At 37.9% G+C, this 25951-nt stretch overlaps 1 protein-coding gene and 1 pseudogene across 1 annotated transcript in view; both read left to right on the top strand.

Annotated features, from left to right (window-relative positions):
• Positions 1 to 25951, top strand: part of Dlg2 (discs large MAGUK scaffold protein 2) — a 1815033-nt gene that overhangs the window by 1746012 nt on the left and 43070 nt on the right. The window contains exons 15-16 of the mRNA XM_033763940.1: positions 1065 to 1241; positions 8890 to 8965. Of these exons, the coding sequence (XP_033619831.1) occupies positions 1065 to 1241; positions 8890 to 8965 (253 nt within the window). The remainder of the gene's footprint in view (positions 1 to 1064; positions 1242 to 8889; positions 8966 to 25951) is intronic.
• LOC109118264 lies at positions 7226 to 7532 on the top strand (annotated as a pseudogene).

Here is a 25951-nt window from a genome sequence, read left to right as displayed (position 1 = left end):
GGAAAAAAAAAAGATGAAAGAATAAAACCAAACTTGGTACTCAGTGATTTTTCAAAAATTCTATTCCCCAAATATAGCTTGTTTCACATGCATAAGTGGTTATACTCCAAGGAAATTCATAGGAAACGAGGAGGTGGTGAAATGTGCTTCTCCTGGGAAATAATATGATGTGTGTGTGTAATGGTGGTTTTTGACTAAAGGATACAGCATGGGGAAGGCAATATAGGACCTACAGTAAATCATCACCTTCTTAAAACAACAGCTAGTTAGTACGTAAGGTCTTGTTCACTGTTTTGTTTCCTGCTTCCAGCTCCTGCAACCCATCAGTCACTCACAGTGGTTGCACTGCCCTTACACAGGCCCTGCCACAACTCCTCAGTGGGGGCACCATGATACAGACGTAAAGAGTTCTATGGAAACAAAAAGATTTATGGTGTTATTCATGTGATTTTGAGCTGTTACTACATGCATGTCTATATTTTCATTGCATTTCAAGCATTTGTTCAGGTTATCACGTTTACCCCTTCAATTATCCAATTTCCATGATAGTCCAACATCCCATTGTCTGAAAGAATCAGAGTCTCCCAGTGGTAGATATTTTCTGTTGCTACCACTTTTCTTGGTTACAAAGGAAAGAGTTCTACAGGCTAATACATCTGAGAGTATTTGCTTATAACATGAAATGCTTTACTTAGCTATGTTTCTCTTCATTTTATCTCTTTTTAGTAATTTTTAAATTTTGATTGTAATGGGAAGAAAAAATATCTCAGGTAGTAAACTGACTTCCTCATCTTCCATCATCACCTTTTAAAATCTGATACCCTCCAAGATAAAATGCAGATCCCAGTTTTAAGGACCTCTGGGCCACCACTGCAGCCAGCAAGAAAATACAGCAGTTAACCTCAGTTCCAGGACAAAACAGTGGGAATATAACCTGCAATCATCCTACATCTGATATCAAATGGATGATGGATTGTCAACGAAAGAGTAAAAAATCAAAACTATAAATTGTATATCTGTGCTGTCAGCTTTCTAACCAGGCCCTCTTGTGACATTTCTTTCAGAGCCATGTTTGACTATGACAAAAGCAAGGACAGTGGGCTTCCAAGTCAAGGACTTAGCTTTAAATATGGAGATATTCTCCACGTTATCAATGCCTCTGATGATGAGTGGTGGCAAGCCAGGAGAGTCACACTGGAGGGGGACAGCGAGGAGATGGGCGTCATCCCCAGCAAGCGGAGGTAAGAGTGGTTGTTGTGTCTCAGAACGTTTGCCCTTCAGCTAGCCAGGGAGCAGAAATGAGAGAAGAGGAATGTTCACAAAACAACTATGTAAGTGGGACAGACAATCTGCTGGAAAAGTGTCAGTGGTGACAGGTGACATGAATAAAATATTCTCATTCTCCTCATTGGAATTTTACCAAAATTGGTGACTGTGACAAGCCATAAGAAAAAAAAAAGGATCTGTTTATACCATCTTCCTAAAACTTTCCCCAGCACCTGTTTATTTAAGGCTATGCTACTGGCCTGTATGCTGACTTACAAACTTAGTGTATCTATTCTAAAGGCTCAACATGAATTTTACAGAAAGGCCAGGTAGAACTAAATAAAGTAAGCAGTTTACTAAGCTAAGTACCTGGCTAACATCTCATATATTGATGAAACAAACTGAAAACCCTCATCCAAAATTCAGATGCTTGGGATATGAGCTGCCAAATACCTGATGAAATTCAAAGACTGGATACTCAGCTGTTTCTTTGTTTTTTGTTTGTTTGTTTGAGGGGGGTGTTTTGTTTTTACTGTTTTAGTTGGACCTCTTCCCCATCTCACAATTTCCAGTAGTTACTCAGATATATAGCTGTGTAAATGTTTTCTAAATCCAAGGGCATGATCCTCTGTCTCTTGAACTCTACTTTTGGGGCCAGAAATATACTTCACTCCTATGTCTGTTTCTTAGCTTCTATTCATCACCATCCAAATAACTTCCACCCTGTGAATGTCCGTTTGGCACCAAGCCATTGTTAAAAAAAACAAAAAACAGACACTGACTGTATCCTGGAAGAGAGACATACAAAATTGGTAAGGAGTGATGCTTGTTCAAAGCAGTCGCTTTTTCTTCAGCCCCTTTCTCAGAGATCTTTCATCCTTGTATTCAAAAGCTCAAAATACCTTTGTGCACACTTCTCTGTGCAGCTGAGTAGTCAAGTGCTGCCACACACAAAGGGAGTCAGTGACTCAGACAGTACAAACCATAGTAGAAAAGATACAATTTACACCCTCAGAATGATTCTGTGGGACATTTGTGCCCCGAAGAAGATTGATCTTTACGCTTCTCTACCTATGGCCAAGGACCATTTTGGGGAGGGCAGCAGTTCAACTGTTTCACAGTTGCTACCTTACCTGTATGGGGAAGGAAGCAGTGCAGTGGCTGAAGCTCCAGACAGCCTTTCTATCCTGCGCATTTGCTTGTGGATCTCTCACCAGGTCTCTACATCTCTGCACTCCTGGAGCCTGGCCTGATGCTAGTTCATGTCAACTTTGTACCATGGCTTGTAGTGTTTTCTAAAAGGCTAAATATTCAAAGAAGTGATTCTTAGCAATACTTTTTATATATTTTATGTTTCTCCATTTCCATTTAACTTCAAAAAAATTTTTTTGAATGTCAAGACAAATGGATGTTGGGCTGCTTTGCTGTGTTTGATCACAGCTGTCTGAGGAGCTCTTCTCTGCAAACAGGAGACACGTTGGTGAATACAGCCCCCAGGATAGAAATGGTGTGGAGGAAAGAAACCTATGTAGGAATGGATTTCAGCTCATTTTGAGGAAATCTTCTATGTGGGACTGTCTAGATATGGCATGGACTACTTATGAAGATAGAAAAGGGATTCAAACTTTAGATAAGAGAGTTCAACTATATGATTTTTAGGCCCTTTGAAACCCTGTGATTCTAACCAATTGTGTCATTCATTTGTTTAATGCGCATCATTTACCTTCTGAAGAAATTTTCAGTGCTATTCCTCTAGAAATAATTTTCTACCTACTTGTGATTATTCTTGAATTGGCTGTTTCTCTCATAGTTTGGATTGAAGCTATCTTAACAACCGTACTGTAGCACACTTAGAGAAATTTTTTCAGTGTCTGCAATACTGATTTTTTGTTTGCATTCTATTTCATGATGGGTCTAATAGCCCTACATCAGGAATATATTTTATATAAAATGTTCTATAAAATAAATATACAGTATTGATTTATTTAAATATATGTCTTTATGTAGAATTTATACCTGTAAATGAATTTCTGTCAAATTTTCTCCTTAGGATGTTATTTCAAGAAGTTACTTTTCATTTATATATAAGTAGTAAACTTTATTGTAGCAAAGTGGGAGAACTGAGAAAAATATAAGGAAAGAAGTAAAAACCATTTTATAATCCTAACCCACAAGGAATCCTTTTGTACTAATTTTAATGCAAGTTAAAGTCTAACTTTATTAGATTGGGTTTTTTAAGATCTCTAATTAACCTATCATAATTATAGTTTATTTAGTAGAACTGTCTGGAGATATCTCATAATGGATAGCATTGGTGTATAAAGTTTCTTTAACGATGACTTAACCATTCTAATAAAACTATAGGACAAAGAATATGAATATCATCATCTTTCCTTCTTTTGAAGATGATGAATAAGCTTATTTAGTAAAACACTCCATAAATGCTAGACACTGTTCTAAGCGCTTTATAATTATTAACTCTTTAAACTTTACTATCCTATGAATAAGATACTGTTGTTATTCCCACTTCACAAATGAAGAAGTTGAGGTGCAAGGAGGTCACCTGAATTTGCCTGAAATTGCTTTTCTAATAAGTGGCAGAACTGGTACATGAATATAGACTATTTGAATTGCTCTTAACTCATATGCAACCCTGCCTCCCAAAGTTATCAAAATGAGAGTGTACAGATTTCAATTCATCATGCAGGGTCTGTATGCGATTGCTATTGTAGAGTCACTGCTAAGCATCCACCATTCTCAAGACCAGCACGAAACTCTATCACAGAACTTTGTGGCTAGGAAGAAGAGAATTCTATAAAGTTGCTAAGGGAAATGAAAGATAAAAATTCCTTCTGATAATAGTGCTGACTGTATATTATAGTCTCTTTTTTCCTCTTCCTGTAACTCAATACCAGACTGGAAATTTATAAAGTACAAAGGTTTTACTTAGCTCATCGTCTGGAGGCTGGGAAGTCCAAGGATGAGGCATCAGATCTGGTGAAGTTCTTCTTGCTGTGTAGATGCTGCCAAATCCCAATGTCTGAGTTCTCAGCCCAATAGCTCTCAAATCCAGGGGCCCACATTTGGGTATTCCCTCAGAGAGAAAGAGAGAAATCCATGCCTTTCTAGCTAGTAAGGAGAGGCTGCCCATGACAGTGAGTCCCCAAGGTAGAATACCTGCATTTCCTGCCTTTTAAAAGGCAAGGAAATTGGGAATATGATGACAAGTGATTTTTGTGGATAGTATTACTGTAAACATCTTAGCAGTATCCTGTTATGTACTGAGTTCTAACTATGTGTCGATTCTTTGCCCAACAGTTTTTTTGTATTGTCTCATTTAACAGTCACCATGATTTTTAAAGTCTATGTTGTTATTTTAATTTTACCAACATGAAAACTGAGATCCAAAAAGGCTGAATGACTGCAGGAAGTCACAGTCTAGTAAGTGGCGGAGGTAGGATTCGAAGTCCAGGTTTGTGTGGCTTCACAATCTGAATCCTTAGCATAGAATCTGAGTGTTCAAGCCAGGAATTGTCCGGAGGTCTTTGAGCCATCCATTGTCTCACAGGGGTTGGTCTCCTAGGCTTAGGATGACAGCTTTGTCTAGCACTACATAAGCGTGTACTAACCTGGCCTTCACAGCAAGTTGTGGCCACTGGTTTGGATGGCATTTCAATTCTCCCTCTAACAGAGCCTGGAGAGTACAGACAAAGGAACTGTACATGATAAATCATATTCCCACTATCCAGTGCTCCTAGTCTGGTCCAGTTATGTGGTTGGCTGGAACCTGAAAATACCAGATGGGAAAGGGAGAAAGGGAGAGGGAGACAGTTGGGCTCATTAAAGCATTACCATTTGATACTACCTGGAGATGCTAGATGTCAGAATTGATTGCTCCAATTTTGCTACCCAGTATGTTTTAAGTGTTTTGGTCAGTGGCAAGACTAGGGTGGGGAGGATTGTTTCTGCTTAAACGATCAAATTAATTGCCTGAGTCTGAGTGTGAGAAGGAAAACGCCACAGTGTTCTCACGGCATTTGGGTCCATGTGTACAGGTGGAGCTACCATTCACTTAAGCAAAGCCCTTTGGCCCTTGATATCTATTTCTGCCAAAAAAAAGTCTTACTCAGTAAAACAATGAGAAATGGTGATGCACAATTGTTATGCAGATTCTTACCAAGGGAAAAGATTGTAAAATATTGAACAACTTTTTATTAGAAATATAGATTTTTTTTTTTTTTTACTAAGTCACTTAAACTCTCTTAGCCTTATTTTTCACATCTAGGTTGAGAACTTGAATCCTCCATGAGAGTTCATTCAACAAAGATTCACAAAAGTTCTGCTATGTGCCCAACTCCATTATAGATAAAAATAGGTAGCATGTTTGACACTGCTTCTAGAACTTAGTGTAACACAAATGATGACTATTTTTCTTTTTTCAGATTTTGGTTTCAGAGAAAAAAGCATCACACCATTTAGTACCATTTCCAAGCTTTACCTCTCATGTCAGCAGTGAACTATCTGTATGCATCCCAGGAAGGACTAGGAGAGCAGAAGGGGCAAGGCATGTGAGGAAGGAAAATAAAAGCCACAGTCATTGCTACCGAGGAAAGAGGTTTTCAAACACAGAAAGGCAATTGGGTTTTGTGATGGTGAAGCACAGCCATGGCTACTGCTATGCCGAGAGAGAACAAGTCAATATGTATGATGTAATGTTGCAAGTGAGCATTTAGTTCAGCTGATTTCCATGTCCAGAGTAAATTTATTCTGAGTTTTGAGGCTAGCATCTATACATGTATGTGAGTGTCTGACAATATTCTTTGCAAAGCTTTTAAGATCTTGTGATCTTAAAATGTGATGAACTGCTAACATTGGCCTAATAGAGACATTTTTCCAAAGAGTGGAAAAGAATAAACTTAGAAACAGGGAAGAAGAGGGGATCAGAACACACTCTGTCCAAATAATTCTGAGGTTTGAATACTGAGTTCAGCCTGATATTATGTTTGGGGCCTGCATGAGTTCTATGAATTTATACAGAATTTATTTGAATATACAGACTAAAGCACTAGGTATTCTCTGTGTGGTATAGTCATTTTGACAGCCTCCAGTGAACTAGTGGTTCCCGTCATTAGCCTAATTAATGCAAAGAAGCCAGAATAAAATTGGGACCCTGACACTAGTTTTAGAAGACTTCAAAGAAATGAATATGAATTATTTGCACTTGGATTAAAACTGAGACAAGCTGCTGAACCTCAGAGCAGGACTTTTCTCAGTAAGCATCTTTCCACTTGGTAGTTCATCCTATTTGGAGTCTTTCTTGCTCTCCTCCCAAGTGTTACATGTTGGATGCAAGTAGAAATTTTCCAGTGGGACATACTGCTTAAATATCTAAGGTTAGATTTGAGGAAATTTTTTCAGCTGTTTCCACTCAAGTATTCTCTCATTCTGAAATAAATATATTCTGAAACCTCACTCTGTAACTATAGAAACCCTGATCTTCTCTGTGCTTCAGTTAGAAACACAAAAGAGCTCTCAGTTAGAAAGGAGTATGCTGTTAATTATTGATCTATGAATAGCTAAGACCTTATCCACCATGAAGTTTCTATAGATTCAGGGGTTCTCTCTCTCTCTCTCTCTCTCTCTCAAAAGAAAATATTGAAATCACAACTAATCATATTTAAGCAAAAAGTCATGTTAAAACAACACATTGTATTTTTTTTCTCGTTCAACAATTATTTATGACTTGCTATAATTCACATTGAGTGATGGCCTCAAGCCATGAAATTTAAAGAAAAAGCCATGTAAAAGCCATGAAATTTAAAGAAAAAGGAAATCAAGAAATAATAAAATAAAATAAAGATAAAATTAAATGGCCCTCTCTCCCTGGAACTTCCTGGACCCTGTGCTTGCAGATGGCGTTACCTGGAGCTTGGGCAGCAGTCTGCAGATATCAAGGACAATGGCCAAGAACAAATTAAGAAGGCAGAAGTCCAGGAATGTATTTCACATAGCCAGCCAAAAAAATCTTTAAATCCAAAAACAAAACAAAACCAGTCACTACTAATCTTAAAAAGATAAACATTGTAAATGATGAAAAAGTTCATAGAATGAATAATGCTTTTATATAAACAATTCTGAAGGAACTTGCAAACTTCTCAAAAAGGCTCACTCTTGAACTGCTGGAGAAAGAGCTGAGTAATCAGTAGCATCATGAAAATGAACCAGTTAATGTTGATGAAGCTGCAAGATTAATGGCTCGATTGTAATACAATGAAGGTTTACCAAATTCCCCCCCAAAAACTCAATAAAATAAGTATTTTATACAAAAAAAAGATAAAACTAAATACTGTTATGGCTTAAAAGAAGGAAAGATCATCCAATTGGCAAGAATTTGAAAACTCAAGGAAATTTTTTTCTCTTCCTCCTTTTCAACCCTGGCCTTCAAACAGGCACAAGTCCTACAAATTTTATCTTGAGGCTTTCCATCTCCTCCACCTCATTATCATATTTCATCATTTCTTGCCCAGATTATGTCAATAGCTTCTAAATAGGCCTCCTTTTCTTTCCCTTGGTTAGTCTCTCTTCTACCTGCACCAAGCTCATTTATTTAAAACACTAATTTGATTTTATTGCATCCTTGTTTTACACCCTCCAGTAACTCTTGAGGATTCCCCAAGGAAAACCCCAACTCCTGGAAGTAGATTAACATCCTTTACGTTCCCCTGTTGTCCTCATCTCTGCATCCTCTGGTCTTTCATCTTGCTCACACCCTCAGGTCATGGGCATGTTCGTCCCATTTGGAATTCCTCCTAACCTTTCCTACTGACGAGCTTCTTCTCATCTTGAAAGTCTGATCAACTGACACCTCCTCTAAGGAGCCCACCCAAATGCTATCCACCCCTCTTACACCCCCCAGTGAAATAAGTACACCCATGTTGATATCACAGTTCTTACTGTAGTGGATTATTATCAGTTTTTCTTTACATCTCTGTCCATGCCAAGAGCACACTGCCACAAGTTCACTGCAGTCCTACTTGTAAAATCTATTTTCTTTGTCCTTTGCATTTCATGTGATATATAGTAGGCACCCAATAAGTGGTTAATGAATGGAGTAGCAGGTAAAATGATAAATCTGCAGAAATGACAGAAGGAAGACATTAGATTTCTTGAAAGAAAATTCAAGATCATATATAACATATTTGGTCATCAAGTAAAGCTAACTATGCCAATGTTCTTAAAGGGAAGATAAGGAAAGGGGAGGAAAAAAGAGGAAAAGAAAGGAAAATCTTGTTTAATCTCCATTTTGCACATTCATCTCTACAGACGGATTTATTAAAACTGATTTTGATTTATTTAAGCATTTAAATAGCAAATGTTATCTTTTTTCTTCCTCTTAAGTTCCTTCCAAATATTGTGACTCTCAGCATATATAACACAAAATTTCAAGGAACATATTAGAAGCTTAGAGCTTAAAGATTTTACAGTGAACAAAGGAAGAGAAATATTTTAGAACACATTTTCTTTGAGTTGTAAGGATGAGGAAAAGGTATTCTTCACTTAATAAAGAATTTCATCATAAATACTTTGTCATGTGATAGACTCTTTATTTTCACATTTTTCTAGGGTGGAAAGAAAGGAACGTGCCCGATTGAAGACAGTAAAGTTTAATGCAAAACCTGGAGTGATTGATTCAAAAGGGGTAAGTACAATCTGATGGAAACATTATATTCTCTCAGCTGCATAGAGTTAATAATGCTTAACATTTAGGCTTTCAGAAGCAAATTATGGAGCTATTAGACAGTACAGCACTGTTATAAATGTATAGCTGAAAGTACTGTCATTTGTGATCAAATGGATTAGATTTATTGTAAATATATTAAGTACTGGGTGTAATATTCGTGGTCAGGATAAATGATATGCTGATGAAAGTGAGGTAATGACTACAAACAAAATACGCAGTTTAGGGGTTTTCTCTTTTATTCTTTTAAATTATATTCTAAAAGGTTGAATATCATAAAAGGTATCTCATCAAAAGTATATTTAGTTTGTTATACATTATAAAATTAAGACAGTGGTCATGGAAATATTCATATGTATCACTTAAGTGAATATATATATATATATATTGTTGTGACAAACATAAAAAAAGGAGAGAATTAACAAGTCACCAAAATTGAAATATCTACTCGTGTATACCTTTTTTCTTAGTAATAACTTTAATGAGACATAATTCACACAGCATATAATTCAGCCACTTAAATTTAGAGTTGTGCAACCATCACCAACCAGTTTAAACTCATTTCGTAGCTCCATAAAGAAATTCTGTATCAATTAGCAGTCACATTCCATTTCCTCAAACCTTCTGCTCTTACTTAGCCATGGACAATAATCATTAATCTACTTTCTGTCTTTATGGGTCCCTATAGATATTTCATATGAATATAATTACATAACATATGGTCTTTTGTGGCCATTTATTCCACTTGGCACAATATTTTCAAGTTGCATTAATGTTTTGCATGTATAAGTATTTCATTTATTTTTATTGCCGTATATCTTACTGTTTGGATATGCTACGTTTAATATATCCATTCATCAGTTGATGGACATGTGGGTTGTTTTCAATCCTTAGCCACTCTGGGTAATGCTGCTATGAACATTTGTATTTGTGTTCAAATTTTTATGTAGACACAGCTTTTCTTTTCACTCATATATAACCTGACTGAGATCACTGGTCCCCTCAGCAATGTGATAGCTCCGTACTTAACACTTTGAGGAACTAGCATACTGTTTTCCAGTGTGGTTGCACCAGCTCACATTTCCATTCATAGGTTTGAGGGGTCCAATTTCTCTATACCCTTCCCAGCTCATTATTGAATGCTGAATCTTTTTAATTATAAACATCTTGGTGGGCATGAAGGGGCATCTCACTGTGGTTTTAATTTGCATTACCCTAAAGACTGTTGATGCTAAGGATCTTTTTGCATGTTATTGGCCATTTGTGTACCTTCTCTGTGGGTTTCTATTAAGATTCTTTGCCCATTTTTAAATGTGGGCACTGTTGTTGCAGTTGCAGAGTTGTAGAAGTTCTGCATTAGTCTATTAATTTCTTATAAAAGGTTTTCACATAGTTTCTCACATTCTGAGTTGTCTTTTGACAATACTTTTTAATTTTGATGAAGTCCAGCTTATCTTTTTTTTTTCTGTTAATGTTTTGATGTTATATTTAAGAAACCATTGTCTAATCTAAGGTCACAAAGATTTTTGTTGTATTTTCTTCTAAAAACTTCATAATTTTAGCACTTCCATTTAGGAGTTTGACCCATTTGGAATTAATTTTTGTATATGGAGAGAGATCAGGTTCCAATTTCATTTGTATGTGAATTACTGTCTTCACTTTTGCCTGTCCATTGCAAATGTAGAGAGAGTATTGTAGACATGTTTTTATTTGTATATTAGTCATATCTTACGTTTATGAAACGACTTAGTAGTTCTAATAGTTTTTAGTGGATTCCTCAGGATTTCTGATATATAAGACCATGTCATATGAAAGAAGAGATTTTTAAAAGACTTTTTTTTCTTGCTTAATTGTCATGGCTAGAACCTCCAATACAATGTTGGGCAGCTATGGCAAGAGCAACCATCTTTGTCTTCTCTTGACTTTAAGAGGAAAGATGCAGTTGTCTACTATTAAATTTGATGTTAGCTATAATTTTCATAGCTTTTTAAATATATTTTTGAAGGACCAACATTATCTAGTATCATATGGGCTATAATATCTTACTGCTGTATTATAACTCTATCTTTTCTTTTCATGTACTTGCCTTTGACTAAGCTAATAATTGTAGCTTGTCAGTATTACACAGAACCACAAATTATGCTCAATAGATGTCCCTATGAAAAAAATAAGGAAAAGTAACATTATTCAAGGTTTTTAAGACTCACACACAATGCTATCCTTGGTATTTTAGGTAGAGATTTTACTATGAAGACCAGTAATTTACATAATTTACTTTCTAAAAAGCAGTATTTAAGTGAAATAGAAATTCATTTAAACATATGAATCATTCTCAAGAAAAACAAGAGTTTGTGATACTATGGCATAGAATCCTTTCAAATACTACTTAATTACTAAAGGCTAGGACTTTTTACTGATTCCTAGTAAGAAGGTAAGGATATATATATATATTTGTTTCATGTATGTAGTTGATATGTATCAGAAAATTTGTCCTGAATACCTACCATGTGTTAGACTTATACAGGATACAAAATATAACCTAGACTTATAACATTAGTAAGAGGCCAGATACCTTTTTGGTAAAGCCAAAACATGTATGGCATACTTTGTATATGATAAATACCCTTAAATATTTACTAATTAACAGAAATGTAAATTCTAGGACTTGAACTGCTATTGAAAGAGAAGCGTAATCATTTGAGAAGTGAAGTTTGGGGCTGTAAGTTAGGAGGATCATTCTAGTTTCAGTTCTAAATTCTGGTTTCAGTTCATTATTAAGTCACCATTGTTCTTTGGGTCTCAAGCAAATTAACAGCTTTGAATTACATCAGGGATAACAAAATAAATTTTAACTTCTATGTATTCTGAGGGTATCCATGAAGAAATAAATCTAAGAGTCACCATTTGAAAGTTCTGTTTGCTAAAATGTCCAGGCTTTCTATCCACTCTGTATACCTTCACAAAGCCTGAGTCCACATATGCAAAGAAAAGTGGATTATTGTGTTAATAGTCTAGACAGAGTCTGGCTACGTCCCTAAAATTCAAACAGCCGTCTACATGGTGGAGTTTCCTTGTCACCATCACAATTCCCCAGATATCAATGCAGCCAAGTCCTTCTGGGAATATCTGTGAAGTCCTTAATGAGTTCAAACCAGACTGTGGTGAAAACTTAATCACTCTTATTTTGTTTCATTATCCTTCTAACTTTTTTATTACTTTCCTAACTACATGTATTAGTCAGCTTTCCTGCTGCTGGGGCACAGTATCCACACCCACAATTTAAAAGAGGAGATATGTCATTTGGCTTACCGTTTCAGATGTTTCAGTCCACGTTCAGCAAGCTCCAAGGCAGAACCACCATAGCAGAAGGGAAGGGTGGAACAAAGCTGTATACTTCATGGTATCCGGAAGCAGTGCACAAGGGGTGAATGCCAGCAGGACGTACACCTTCCGAAGGCACATACCCAGTGATCCACTTTCCAACAAAACATTCAACTGTGGACATAAGTGGATTAATCTACTCATATGTATAGCACCCCTGTGACCCAGTCACCTCTGAGTCTCTTAATCCAGTGAAATTCACAACTAAGATTAAATGGCATAAATCCATCTGCTTTCAAGATGACAACTAGTTACATCTCCTTCAACCATACTTAATCTCTGAACAAACATAATGAGTAGTTAATTTCACCTAACATGGTACAACTATTCTATACAAAATTTAAAATGCAGTAATCCCTTCCTTAAAATCTCAACAATTCCAGCATTGCCCAAAATTCCAATCCCAAAGTCTCCTCTGAGACTCAAGGCAAACTCTTAGTTTTGAACTCCTGTAAAATTCAAAAAGTATGTTATATATATTTCTAATATACAGTAGCACTGGGTAAGCATTTCCACGCCAAAAGGGATGAACAGGGAAATAGAAAGAAAGAGGACCAAAGCAAGACTGTAACACAGCAGGGCAAACATGAAGTCCTTCAGCTCTGTGTCCAGCACATAATGGGGCACATAATGATAAAACGTGATCTCCTGATGATTTGGGTATCCTGACTCCTATGGCCTTACTGGTTAAGAGTCCACATGGTCTCTCTCTTGGGTTGGCTTTGTTCATAACCTGTATGTAGCTTCCCTTGGCAGATGTTCCTGGCATCGCTGTTTTCTTAGGGTCCCCACTGAACCTTTGTCTTCATTCACACAGCTTCGTGCACCTCTTCTCAGGGGCACATTACCTGGCCTCTCAGGCATTCCTTAAAATCTAGGTAGACATCTCAATTACCCCACGACTCTTACATTCTGTATGCATGAAAAATAAGCATCTTGTGGATAATGCTAAAGTCTGCCAACTAGCTCAAGCAGAAGGTAAGCCCTCTTGGTACATGACTGCAGCAGCCTCTGAGTGCCTTCATAGTTGAGCACTGTGAAATGAATCCAAGGAACCAATTCCCTAGGGGAACCTTTGGTGTAGGGATCTGAGCAAGCAGTTCTCCTCTCAAATAAAATAGTTGTATTTTTCTACTCTGACACTATGGTGGGTGGGTCTTATTGATTCCTAAGGTGCATTCAAGACATCTTGAAAATACTTGGTTTCTTTTTAATAGCACTAATCTTTTTAGCAACCCCACCTTCTTTAGCCCCAGATTTACATGTGGTTCTTTTTTAGGAAAAAAGGTTTTCAAATTTTTCAGCTTTTTTTAACTCTTGATTCACACTATAAATGTGGCTAATAGTAACCAACAGTACTCATGTACACAGCCTTAACATTTGGACTACCTTGAATTTTTCTATGCCAGAGCAATTAGTCTGTACCTCTTAAACTCACCCTCACACAAAATCTCAAGTCATGGAGAAATGCAGACAAATTTTTCAGTAGGATATACTACCCACAGCCTCTAGTCCAATTCTAAGTGTCCTTGTTCTCATGCAAGGAATAATCGGCCTGTGCTTTAGAAACTGTATTCCTGTCAGCATTCCAGTCTGCTGAGATTTCAGAATGGGAGTCACCCATGAAGCTCTGCTTGGAACATTTTAGAGCTTCTCTACCCTGCATGTGCAAACCTCTCCAAAGTCCTCCCAACAAACTAGTTCCAAAGGTTTCTGAACCACGTGGTCAAAGTTAGTAACAGCAACAACTGCATTTTTCTGTACCAATTTCCTACATTCCAACTTTCCTGTTGTTGGGACATAATCCCGACACCACCAGGAGAGGTAGAGAGGTTTATAATATCTAACATTTTTTCAGTCCCTATCTGGCTAGTTCCAGGGCAAAAAATGTCATGGCAGAAGGATTTAATGAAACAAAGCTGTTCACCTTATGGTGGCCAGGAAGCAGTACATAGAAAAAAACCAAGAGGTGTACCCTCTACAGGCAAGCATCCAGTGATTCATCTCCTAACAACACATTCAGCATGAACATTAAGTGGATTAACTCACTTATGAGTATAATATCCTCATGATTTAATCACCTTTCCAGAAGTCTCTTAATCCAGTCAAGTTGACAATTAAGATTAACTGGCACACCAGCCATTCTGAAGTCTAGGAAATTGTGTGCTCCTCAGAGTCAAGCTGTTCTGCATTGCAAAATTAATAACTTCATGATTTATGCTAAACTTTGTCATAGATGTGGTTTTTAATTTTTAAATCTCTATAATTTTAAAAAAGAGGTATGTAGAAGAGATTGTATAAGAGTTATCATTAGCCTTACTATATATCAGCAACATGCAATAAATGTGTTTGTGTATGTAAGTACGCTTTTGCATTGTAAATCCCTTCTAAAGTAAGGTAGGACATACATATGTACACATACACACACATACATAATCCTATTATCTGGCTGGTATATAGTAGAGATGATAAATGATAGAAGTATCAATTGTACATACTTCCTCTACTGTGGACTATAAAAACTAAATGTAGGTACAAGTCTTGGCAAACATGTTCAGTTATTTAATAAATCTTTCTTACATACCAAGACAAGGTAGCTGGATAGACTGGAATTGTAATGACAAATAAGTAATTATTGCCTGCCTGGAGAAACAAGTATTATGAGGATAGAGTGAGTCTCTACAGGAAGTCACAATACCAAACAAGGGGACCAGAGAATTTGCTAAGTCAAGAGAGAGAGAGAGAGAGAGAGAGAGAGTGGAGCAGAGAACTTATTTTAAGGTCAAAGGGAAAATGCTCTGGCTTAAAAGGTGAGATAATTTGAATTGGCTAGGAGCTCTAATGATTTGTAGTGTTTATAAAAATGTGGAAGGTAGTTGGGAGTAGGATACAAGATAAGTAGGAAATAAAGTATGGTTTACTTCCATTGCAAGGATGAGTTTATTAAAAAGAATAAAAGGTCTTAGTGCTCGCTTTGGCAGCACATATACTAGAATAAATGGTCTCAGAACTGAAAAGTTAGACTCAAGTCAGTTCTGATGCTTTAAATTTTCCAGAAAACTTCTATTTTGCCCCATAAACAATGAACAATTTGCAGGGTTGTGATCAAATCAGACCTAGTGATTTCCTCTGAGCTTGCACAACGAATGTAACCATATCATTGCCTATATATAACTGCATCATGAGGTCCTCCTAGACAAAAACAAAAAACAAAAAAAAACTCATGTTTGCACCTTTAACATGGTGTCTATTCAATACATACTGGCTACTCTGTGTTCCCTTCTTACAGCAAAAGAAGGGAATTATCACAGGTGGGATTTGGAGAGACCAATCTGATAGCCATGGGCAGAACAGACTGGAGGACAGAGGATTTTGCTGATGCTGGAGAAAGCTACAGTAGTGCTCTGGGCGTGAGATCTCAAAATCTGAATTCCACAGTGGCAATAGGAAAAAAAAAGAAACTGTTGTGAAAGAAATCAGAGGATTTTTATCCTTGCACATCTCTGCCAATGGTTCCTATTAATAGTTCACAAACATTTCTCATTTAACAACTGAGTTCCATTGCTGCAACCACATCATCAAATGATTTGGTCTCTGAATGAGGAATTGTATATAGTATATACAATATTCAGAACAAAGACATGGTCAAAAGAAAATCCAGCTTGATGAGTTTGCTTTTATTTGCATGACTCTTACATGCACTACTGTAATCTATAACAGAACATAAAACTACAGTATCGTGCAGTACAATGAGCAAAAATTAGTCTGTATAAACAAAGTGCACTGTACAAAAACAAAAATAGAGGCCCTGTAAACAAAATGTCCAGAACGGTACCAAAAAAAAAAGACAAGTCATAAGTCCAAACAGTACACCTTAATCCTTAGTCCGTCATTAAGTGGGGAACATCTATATATTCCACAACCTCGAGCGTCCTTTATGAAGAGATGTTGGCTGTGAGAGAGGGAATGAGGCAGAAATGAAGCATGGGGCTAGGGTGACAGCAATCTCCCTGAATCAAACTGCGGCTGGCATTGAGAAATTTTCGTTTTGCTTCATTGATTCTTGGAACTTTCCACATGGCCACTGATTCCTACTGTTGTAGTTACAGATTTAAAAAATAACTTGAGAATGATTTCTCTGGTACACATAGAGAGCTGGTTGCAGAACCTGCCATTTTGTCGTTTATCAAAAAAGCAATTTGACAGTCAGTTAGCAAGACGGAAATTCTATTTGCTTCACCAGGATGAGTTATGAGGATTGATTTTTTTTTTTGAAACAGCTTCAAAGTGACATTTTGAGAGAAGAGTCATTACTGCTCTACCAAAAAAACAATAGCAAAAACAACAAAAAGAAAACCACTCCTTAAGGAGCCAGTCTGTAGATGGCAAGAGGCAGTTCAAATATGCAGAGGTGACCTAGAAATTAAAGCAGGAGGGTTGAGAGGAAAGCCACACAGCCCCACTTCACAGGGCATTAGGAAGGCAGGATTTTCCTTCAAAAATTCAGAAAAGGACTCTCCTCCCTTTCTTTATGGTTGCCTTCCTGTTCACACCCTCTAACAACTTCCTAACTGATGTTCCTGGCTCTGTTCTTTCCTCTCTGATTTCTTCCCTGTATCATGTGATGTGTACTTTTATTTTTACACCAAGAACAAACAGAAGGATATGTCCAGAGAATTCTGCAGTGTTACTACCACAGCCTGGGACAAGGTGCTAAATCTTTATATTTTCTATCAAATATGATAATTACATTTGTCCACTGAGCATCACCTGAGCAGCACATAGATAATTGTCTGATAAAGAAGTGTCAGTGGCTTCCCTGGAGATGGTTTTCTGAGGGGCCCACAAACAAGTGTCTGCTTCTGGCCTGTGTGAGGAGAGTCCTCTCTAAACCCTGACAGTCAGTAGAACTCAATGAATATTTTTAAATTAATGAATAAGTATACTGTCTTTCTAATATTTTATAGTATATTTCTTGTCAAGTTACTGATTAGGAAACTAATCAGTTTATACTTTGTTGATAGTCTGTGAGATAGCATAGAGAATAAATCATGTGTTCTTTAATTATTTTTTATGCAGATGCATTTCTCAGTAGTCATCTGCCTGTTGAGTCCAAAAAAGTACTGCTGTCAAACTACCAAGTTAATTTGCACCCTTATATACCAAATTTAGTATAATGTATAACTGACAAAATCTATCCGCTATACACTCTTGTGCATAACACACATATCCAGACTTTACAATATATTTTACTTTATTATAATTCTTTTCCCTTCTTTAGCTTCATTATATTTAAGACCTTTTTAAAATATGTTACATGTAAGTTTGGTCAACTTCATCCCCAGAAGGAAATTTAAAAATGCAAAAATAATGAAATTTTTAAAATACTTTTGAAATCCAATGTTACCTTCATTCCCTAGTTAAACAAAAGCTTTTATTTACTTAATGTTGGGAGAAGTATGGTAAACATTATAAATTTACTTGCTCTTTGTACTTTTCTCCTGCCTCAAGGAGATTTTCAGTGTTCAGATTTTTTTAACTTTTTCACCCTTAGATATTTGTTGAGGTTATACCATTGCCAGATACTGACTTATTCAATAGAAATATATGAATAAGACATGATTCCAGCCTTTAGGGATAATAAAATATTTTCTAGAGACCAGAGTGTTAGTGAATAATAAATAGGACCTGGTAAGCACTTGAGTGAGAGTGCAGCCCACAGTATTAATTGAAATCAATTACTTAAGCCTCTTGTAGTGTTCATAGGAAAGTTCCTAGAAGAGATAATCAATGAAGAATCAGTAAAATTAACCAGGTATAAAAGGATGAAAAGCATGTTGTCGGTAGCAGTGATAGTTTTTCAGGAAAAAGCTCAGTGTGCTCATGAAGCCAATGAAGCTTAATGTTACCTAAATTCAGTAAAAAGCCAAAGCGTCAGGGTCAGGAGATAAACCAGAAAGGAAGTCAAGAACCAGATCATGAAGAGCCTTGGTTGTTTGGTGGCTTTCAGTAAAGGTGAGATCAGAGTATTAGCAGATCACTCTTTGGCAAGGTGGAATAAATTTCCACAGGGAGCAAACAGGAGTCCAAGTCAGTAATACAGGTGAGCCATAGAGAAAACCTGACCTTGAACCATAGAATAGGTATAGAGAGGAGAAAAGAAAGTAGAAAATACTGCATTTAGCAGGGGAAAAAATGTAGCCCACAGCACCCACTTTAGCTGAGACTCTGATTAAAAATGGACTGCTGCCTGTCTCGCAAGTGCAGGGGCCCGAGTTCGATCTCCGGTACCAAAAAAAATGGAGGTGCCCGGGATCAACCCCAATCCTGTGGTTTTAGATTCCCTGAGGACAGAGGCTGACAAGGGGCATTTTAACAAATTCCCTAGAGATTCTGTTAAGCATGCTAAAATCTGAGGTGCACAGGCATAGAAGAAAGAATGACCTTCTTTTACTCTAATAACATAACCATGATTCAATTGCCACATATCTAAAAGCAAAAACCATATTAAAAGAGATAATATATGTGAAGTTCTTCATACTGTTCTTCCCCTTTCTCATATAATTACAGACACATCACACATCTCACCTCCCCATTGATTGTATAAATGAGCAACTTCTTTTTTTTCTTTTTTTTTTTTTGGTTAACTTCTTTTTTTTCTTTTTTTTTTTTGGTTTGGGGATCAAACTTGGGACCTTACACTTGCGAGGCAGGTGGCAGCACCACTGAGCTAAATCCCCAGCCCATGAACAACTTCTTAGTGATACTTATGTCTTGGATTCTAAATCCCTGTTGGCACAACACAGAGAAAGGAAGTGTTGTCGACATTTTGCCCTGCGCCCACTTGCATGAAGCTTCTTTTGCTGACTTTGTAGCTGGAAGAGACTCTTGTGGGCAAAACCCAATCAAATTTCCCCATAAAGTCAACATTGAGCCTAACCATTGAATGTTGATTCAGTTCTCATCCAGTTCAGTTTGTGACAAGAATTGTGGAAAGAATTAAGTTTGTGAACTGAAGTACCACTGTGAGTGGCAGAGCTGAGCTCTACACTGTGACATAAGATCTAATGTGAGCAAAACACATTGATTATTTAAAGCATTCTTGTATACGAACTAATTCTAGATGTTATTCACTAAATCTTTCCATTCAAGTAGTGATATGGTGCTTGGGCTAAAATAATATAAATAGATGTATAATTTATGGTTCTATAAATAACAAGTAGAGTTGCATCACATGGGAACACAAGCCTTTGTTAAATTTTCTTCCCACTATTCAGTGTTATTCAGATAATTTGGCTCAGTCCCATTTCTGCTTTGGGAACCATTTGTGGACAGCTTCTGATTCACTACAGGGTTTCCTTTATCCTGGCTTGGAGTAAAGGACCTGGAATCACATCGTTCACTATGGAACTGCTGTTCATTGTGAAAAGCTTTAACTACTGGGACCTAAAACAGCAATGCAATACATAAAGTTATAGAAGTGACTTCCCATCATCCAATTTCTCACCACAGGAATTATATCCACACCGGCATCAAGTAAAATTAGCACGTCTTGCCTCTTTTCCATGGCACGCTGTTTACATGTGGGTAGAAAGTCTTTGTATGACAGATCATGTAATGGCTAAAAAGAATTTCAACAACAGCTTCCAGTATGTTCCTAATGTTCAGTACCTAATTGCTTTGTCTTTTCATTGAGACAGAAACAGAGGAGTGGGGGAGAAATGGAGATGCTGATATTAGGCTGCTCTAGATCCCATTCTTAACTTTCATATTATGTGAGCCAGTAGTTTCTTTCTTATACTCTTTTTTCAATTATAATAAAATCTGGGGGGTAGATTGCAAGTCCCTTGAAGGTAGTGAAGACAATTTATTTAGGGGCTAAAATACTTCACAGCACTCAACCAATAATAATCATTGAATTAAGTAATGTGAGTGAAGAAGGAAGAAAGTGGTGTGTTAAGAGAAAGGTTATGTAAAATAGAAGGTACAGTCCATTTTCTGCTCTAAATTGTGAATAGGGAACTGAACAATTTATTCTTGACATTAGAGGAAAGTGATCTTGATATTTCCTTTCCTTTTAATAAGTAGGTTTTGAGGGTTTTGAGTTTCCTCTCTATACATTAGATAAAGATACAATTGGGTAAGACCCCACCTCTGCCATCCTAGAGTTTACCTTTTACTACACAGGCACACAGACAAACGCTCCTATATTACTAGGCATAAACATTAAATAAGATATGAACAGAGTCTTTGTGGGGAGTCAAAGGAGACATAAGACCTATTCTGAAGGGCACCAACGGAGTTCTAAGAGGAGGTAGCACTTTAGCCAAGTCTAAATTAGGACTGAGTAAGATTTCAAAACTGTAGAATAAAGCACATTTTCACACTTAGCAAATAGTAGAAGCAAAAGTAAAAAAGAATGTACCCAATAACCAGCAAGTACTACACTAGACTGGAACATACACAAGGTGACAGTGGGAGACATAAGGGTGTAAATGTAGCATTAGGCCCAGTACCAGAGAGTACTGAGTATTCCTCTACAATATCCTAGGGGTAGTAAGACAGAGGAGCAGCAGCATGCTTACAAATAAAGAGGCTGAGTCTTATCACTGGGAGGAGGGATGGTAGGTACCTGAAGCAGCGCAAGAGGAGGGCACCTAGAAGAGGGCACTGAAATGACTCAGTGAGAATCACAGAGGTCACAGCCCAGGAACTGAAGTGAGCGGCATTCAGAAGAGAGAATTAAACACACGCTCTGTGAACACATGATGAAGCAAAGTAACCATGCCCACTAGGATTATGATAGCAGGGAGAATCAACTGCAGAGAGCCCAGATGAGCAATTTAAAATGTGTGTGTGCTTTCAGGCCTGTCTTCAAGCATTTACTGCTACCCAACCTGCCAAGTACTTGAAGTACTTAGCTGAGGTAACAGCTTTGTGCTAAAACATCTTACACATTGTCTTAACTTTTCACATTGCTGAGACAAAATACCTGACACCCAAAGTTAAAGGAGAAAAGATTTATCTGGCTCACAGTTTGTAGAGGTTTCAGTTCATGGTTGGCCGGTTCCCATGGAGAATAGCATGGCAGAGAGGAATCACAGAGGAGAAAGAGTTCACAGCAGGCTGAAGGCAGTGCACAGCAAGTAACAAGCCTCTTTCTGTCCCTTATATCTTATCCAGGCTACTCACCCTCGTGCTCTTAATCTTAGTGTCATACCCTTGACCCCAGCATCACACACTGCAGATCAAACCACCTCTGAAAAAGCCCCATCTATGATCGCATGAAGCTCTGGGGGACATCTAGACACAAGGTCTAACACACATGATGCTGAATAGTTGCAGACTAATTGTCAATGAAATAAACTTTTAAAAAGCTTGAAACCACCTCTAGACTGGAAAGCGGGTTGTGATAAGTCCACTTCTCCTCTGGAGTTAAGAAATTTTTGTGGATATAGAAATCAGTTCTTGTATTTGCAGAGTACTTTGGACCTTATCAATTTCACAGAGGAGGAGGCAGGGTCAGAGGAAATAAGTAACCCACATGAGGTCATACAGCTCAACACTGTTCTTTAGCGGCACATGAATATTTATACGGTGTACCATCTTCTTTAATTAACAATAGTTTACAAGGTATCTTTCATGTCTAACACCAGGTTAAGGCCTGAGAAAAACAAGGATGCCTGAGCCTTTGCCCTTGCTCTTGACAAACATCTTATGGTCTGGGAAAGGTTTGGACTTCCTTTGAAGTGAGCACTCTCGATATATAATCTGTTTCTCTCTGACAGTCAGCAGACCTAGTACTGCGACCTCAGTGATGCCACTGGCCATGTCATCTGAGACAGGCTACTTATTCCTTTTATTCCTTTGTAAAATGAAACTTATAAGCAAGATAAAATACACATGCTTCATTATCATGTTGAAACACTAGCCTTCAGACATAACACGAAGGTGATTAAGTTAAATCATAATTATACTTTTCACAAAAAACCTCCATGTATAGTGCAATCCAATTTTTTTATTTATTCATCTATCATAATGTGCTAAGCACTATGGCTTTATTGCCTAATGGGAAAGCATGAAATGAGGAAAAGTATGTCATGGCTCAGGATTATGTTGTATCCCATTCTGAGTACTTGAGTCCCTTTGTTGAAAGGCAAAAATAGCTCTATGTTCCAGTGCAGTAGGGGGCACATGTACACAAACAGGCAACAACCAGGAAATTGTACAAGCATCTTGTATTTGCTAACCTGTATTTGTAACTGTGTAGTGCAGTTTTTATTCATTTATAGAGTTCTGGGAACTTTGGATGACAACTGAAATGTGAGAGTTTTCCTAGCACCTCTCTCAAATTTATTACAAGCTCTTATCAGTGTAAGTTAGAGCTGATTCCACTGACAGAAGTAAAGAGTTCACAGATGTGCCACTTGCCTTTCATGTTTTCACAACTTAGTGAATATTTTAAGTATTTCATCCTCACTTGAAGCTGGTATTTGGGCACTTTTTTTTTTTTTTTTTGTACCAGGGATCAAACTCAGGTCCTTGCGCTTACAAGGTAGGTGGCAGAACCACTGAGCTAAATCCCCAGCCCTTATTTGGCACTCTTGATGTGAATAGCTTTCTTTCCTGGAAGACCCCAAGTATCTACTGTTTCTCTTTGTAACTGGATGGTGCTAGTTGCCACAGAGAATTAGCACTTCAGTGAATTCGTGGCCTCAGTTATGAGGTGAGTGACAAACCGAGAAAGCAGTCTGTGAATTCCTCCCAACCAGCAGGCCCTTGGGGAAGGGTGTCGTGCTGGCACTGCAGCTGAAAAAAGAAAAACATGAAGTGGTGATTGTTACTTAGTGGGATGATAATTGCTTTATTACAGGTAAAGAACAGCTCACCTCCCAGTTGACTTTAAAGAGCTAACTGAACTCTGTTTATACACTTTTCAGCAGTAGGCACCATTCACACTTGGCAAATAAAGGATTTTACTTTGACAGTATTTCCAAAATGTGATAACAATAAAACTAACATTTATTCAAGATTACTTTAAGCCAAACATTTTGCTAAAGAATGTTTTCATTAAATGTTCAAAACAATCCCATAAGGTGATTTCTACATAGGGTCTTCTTTTGAGAGAGATCATCATTCTGGATGCACCCCCACCTGGTGTTAGTTAATCTTTTTATAATGATGTTATCTAAATATAAACACAAAATTAGCTTCAAACCCTCCTCCTCTATAAAGTTAAAATATATGAAAAATGGGAATTCATTAAATACCACTTTATTGTATAACAACAAAATTCCAAAGTACACACTAAGAGTGGTGATGTTTCGGTAAAACTAGGTGGTCTTCCATGGTATTGTCATGGGTGTGACTGCTGGGCTCAAGTGTCTTTGGAGTTGGACCAGCCTTCTGGGCGGCACAGAAGACTCAGTTCCCGCACCGCTGTTTATCTGTGGTACATACATACTGGGCGGAACCACTGTGAAGGTTCTGTCTAGGTTTCACTTCTCGCTGCTTACCCACTTATCCAGCTCCTAGCACTGAAGTCACTCCGTAAATACTTGTGGACCTCAGGTGTCACACTACACCAGCCTAGGTGGCTGTGGGCTGTGCACTGATTAAGTCCCCAACCCCCTTGGGGGCCTTCCTTGCCTCACTGTGCAAGGCACAGCTGTGTGCTCTCTCAGCTCTGCCTGGAGCGGTGCCTTGCAGCACCTCAGTACAGCCCTCACCCACACTGAACTTACTATTTTAAACCTTTTGTGGGTGGAGAAACCCCAGGAATAAGCTTTTATCCATTTATCTCTAATTCTCATTCTTGTTGGTTACAGTGGTCTGTCACGTCATAGTAAGTAGAAGAACGTGCCTAAACTTTGATGGGTAGGTTTTGTGACTTTTCTATCAGCTGTACAAATTCTTTCTCAGGATTTTTAATCCAAATCCTTCTCTCTTGCACAGAAGTAAATATATAGTAGAACCAGATGTAACTGATAGACTTTTCATAGTCAAGGAAAAGAACTGCCTTTATTTTTTAACTTTTCAAAATTATTTATATAGATTATGGGTTTCATTATGGCAGATTCATATATGCACATAATGTACTTTGACCTTTTTTAGCCCCTACCTCCTTTGCCTCCCCCTCCCCTCTACTTTCACATTTGCGGGTTCAATATGTGTATTTTATTCTCGCCTATTCCCCATCACTTGCCTCCATACCCCTTCCCTCCCTTATTCCCTAACTGCCCCTCCAGTGTCTCTTCCTCCATTCTGCTGAGTCCCGCCCCGTTCCGGCTCCCACACCGCATCCCGGCAGCTCCTCACCCATTCCACATTCTCGCGGGACAAGGCAGGGATAGCGGTGCACCTGCCCGTTGGCCAGGCCTTCCCTCTGCCTGAACTCCCCTCCCTCCTCCACTCGAAAGTGTCCAACTCACTCTTTAATTCCACCCAAACCTTGCTTCTGACCCTTTGACCCTTCTCCAGTTTCCCCGGCTCCTTTGCATGCAGTTGTTCTGCCCTCCATCATGGCAATTACACACCTCCTCGGCCTGTGTCCCCGGTGTTTACTGTGCTCATGTTTTGCACAGGGAGACAGGTGGAGAATTAAACTCCGCCCACATCCCACTCAGCAAGAGCTAGCCTATGAAAAAGTGAGCTTTTCTATTCCCTCTTCCCAGAAGCGGAACCCTGTTCTAGTTTGCACTGGGTATTTTTTGCCATTAAAGACCTGAGTACAATGTTTGGCAAAAGCAATGCACTACTGTAGAATAATAATAAAAACAGGTATCATTCCTTGTATCCACACTAGCAGAGGCCGGCATGCCTGATTGCATTCAGCACAACAATTATCTAACAGGGAAATGGGATTATCGCATTTCCCTATAATCTTTCGGTAGTAGGTACTGCTGACAAAGGAAGTAGCTTCTACTAAAATATTCATTCTTGAGCCCCTGAGGTGAGACTTGGAGTGAGTAGAGTAATATCATTTATTACCATTTCCCAGACACTGCGCTGTGTACAAGTGGGATGTGACAGTGATGTGAATAGCTTATCCACTTAAGGGACTTTGGAGAAAAGAATGGCTGGTTCTTTCTGACTTTAAAGGGGCGATTGGTTTGCAGTGACAATTTCACCCAGCAATTACTAGTGTCCAGTGAAGACATAAGAATAAACTTTCTGGAAGCTGGACAAATAGCTCAGTAGTAGAGAACTTGCCTAACACGAGAGCAGTTCCACCTCAATACTGAACCAAGGAAAAAAAGGAAGAAAAAAATAAACCTGTTAGGCTGTGAAGTGAGTATGAATAGGAAAGGTGCACATAGAAGGGGATTGTTTTTAAAAACAATGTTGAAGTTTTTTAGAGTGTTTTATTCTCTTGAGCTGTGTGTATGTTTTTCAGGGCTTTTATCTCCACATTCTAAAATTTAAGAAGAATTTAAATCCTGGCAAACTGAGGATCTGTTCTTTTAGCGGCTACTAATCAAAGTTTAGCAAGCAGTGTTTGATTTTCTCTTCCAAAACATATGAACGACGGAGAAATTCCTAAGAGCACTCATAGGCTCTCACTTT

Source organism: Fukomys damarensis, unplaced genomic scaffold (genome assembly GCF_012274545.1).
Source record: "Fukomys damarensis isolate Sample0158 unplaced genomic scaffold, DMR_v1.0_HiC HiC_scaffold_16, whole genome shotgun sequence".
In the NCBI taxonomy this organism is placed as follows: domain Eukaryota; kingdom Metazoa; phylum Chordata; class Mammalia; order Rodentia; family Bathyergidae; genus Fukomys; species Fukomys damarensis.
The sequence above is the reverse complement of the archived record's forward strand: the minus strand, read 5'-3'. Positions and strand labels throughout refer to the sequence as shown.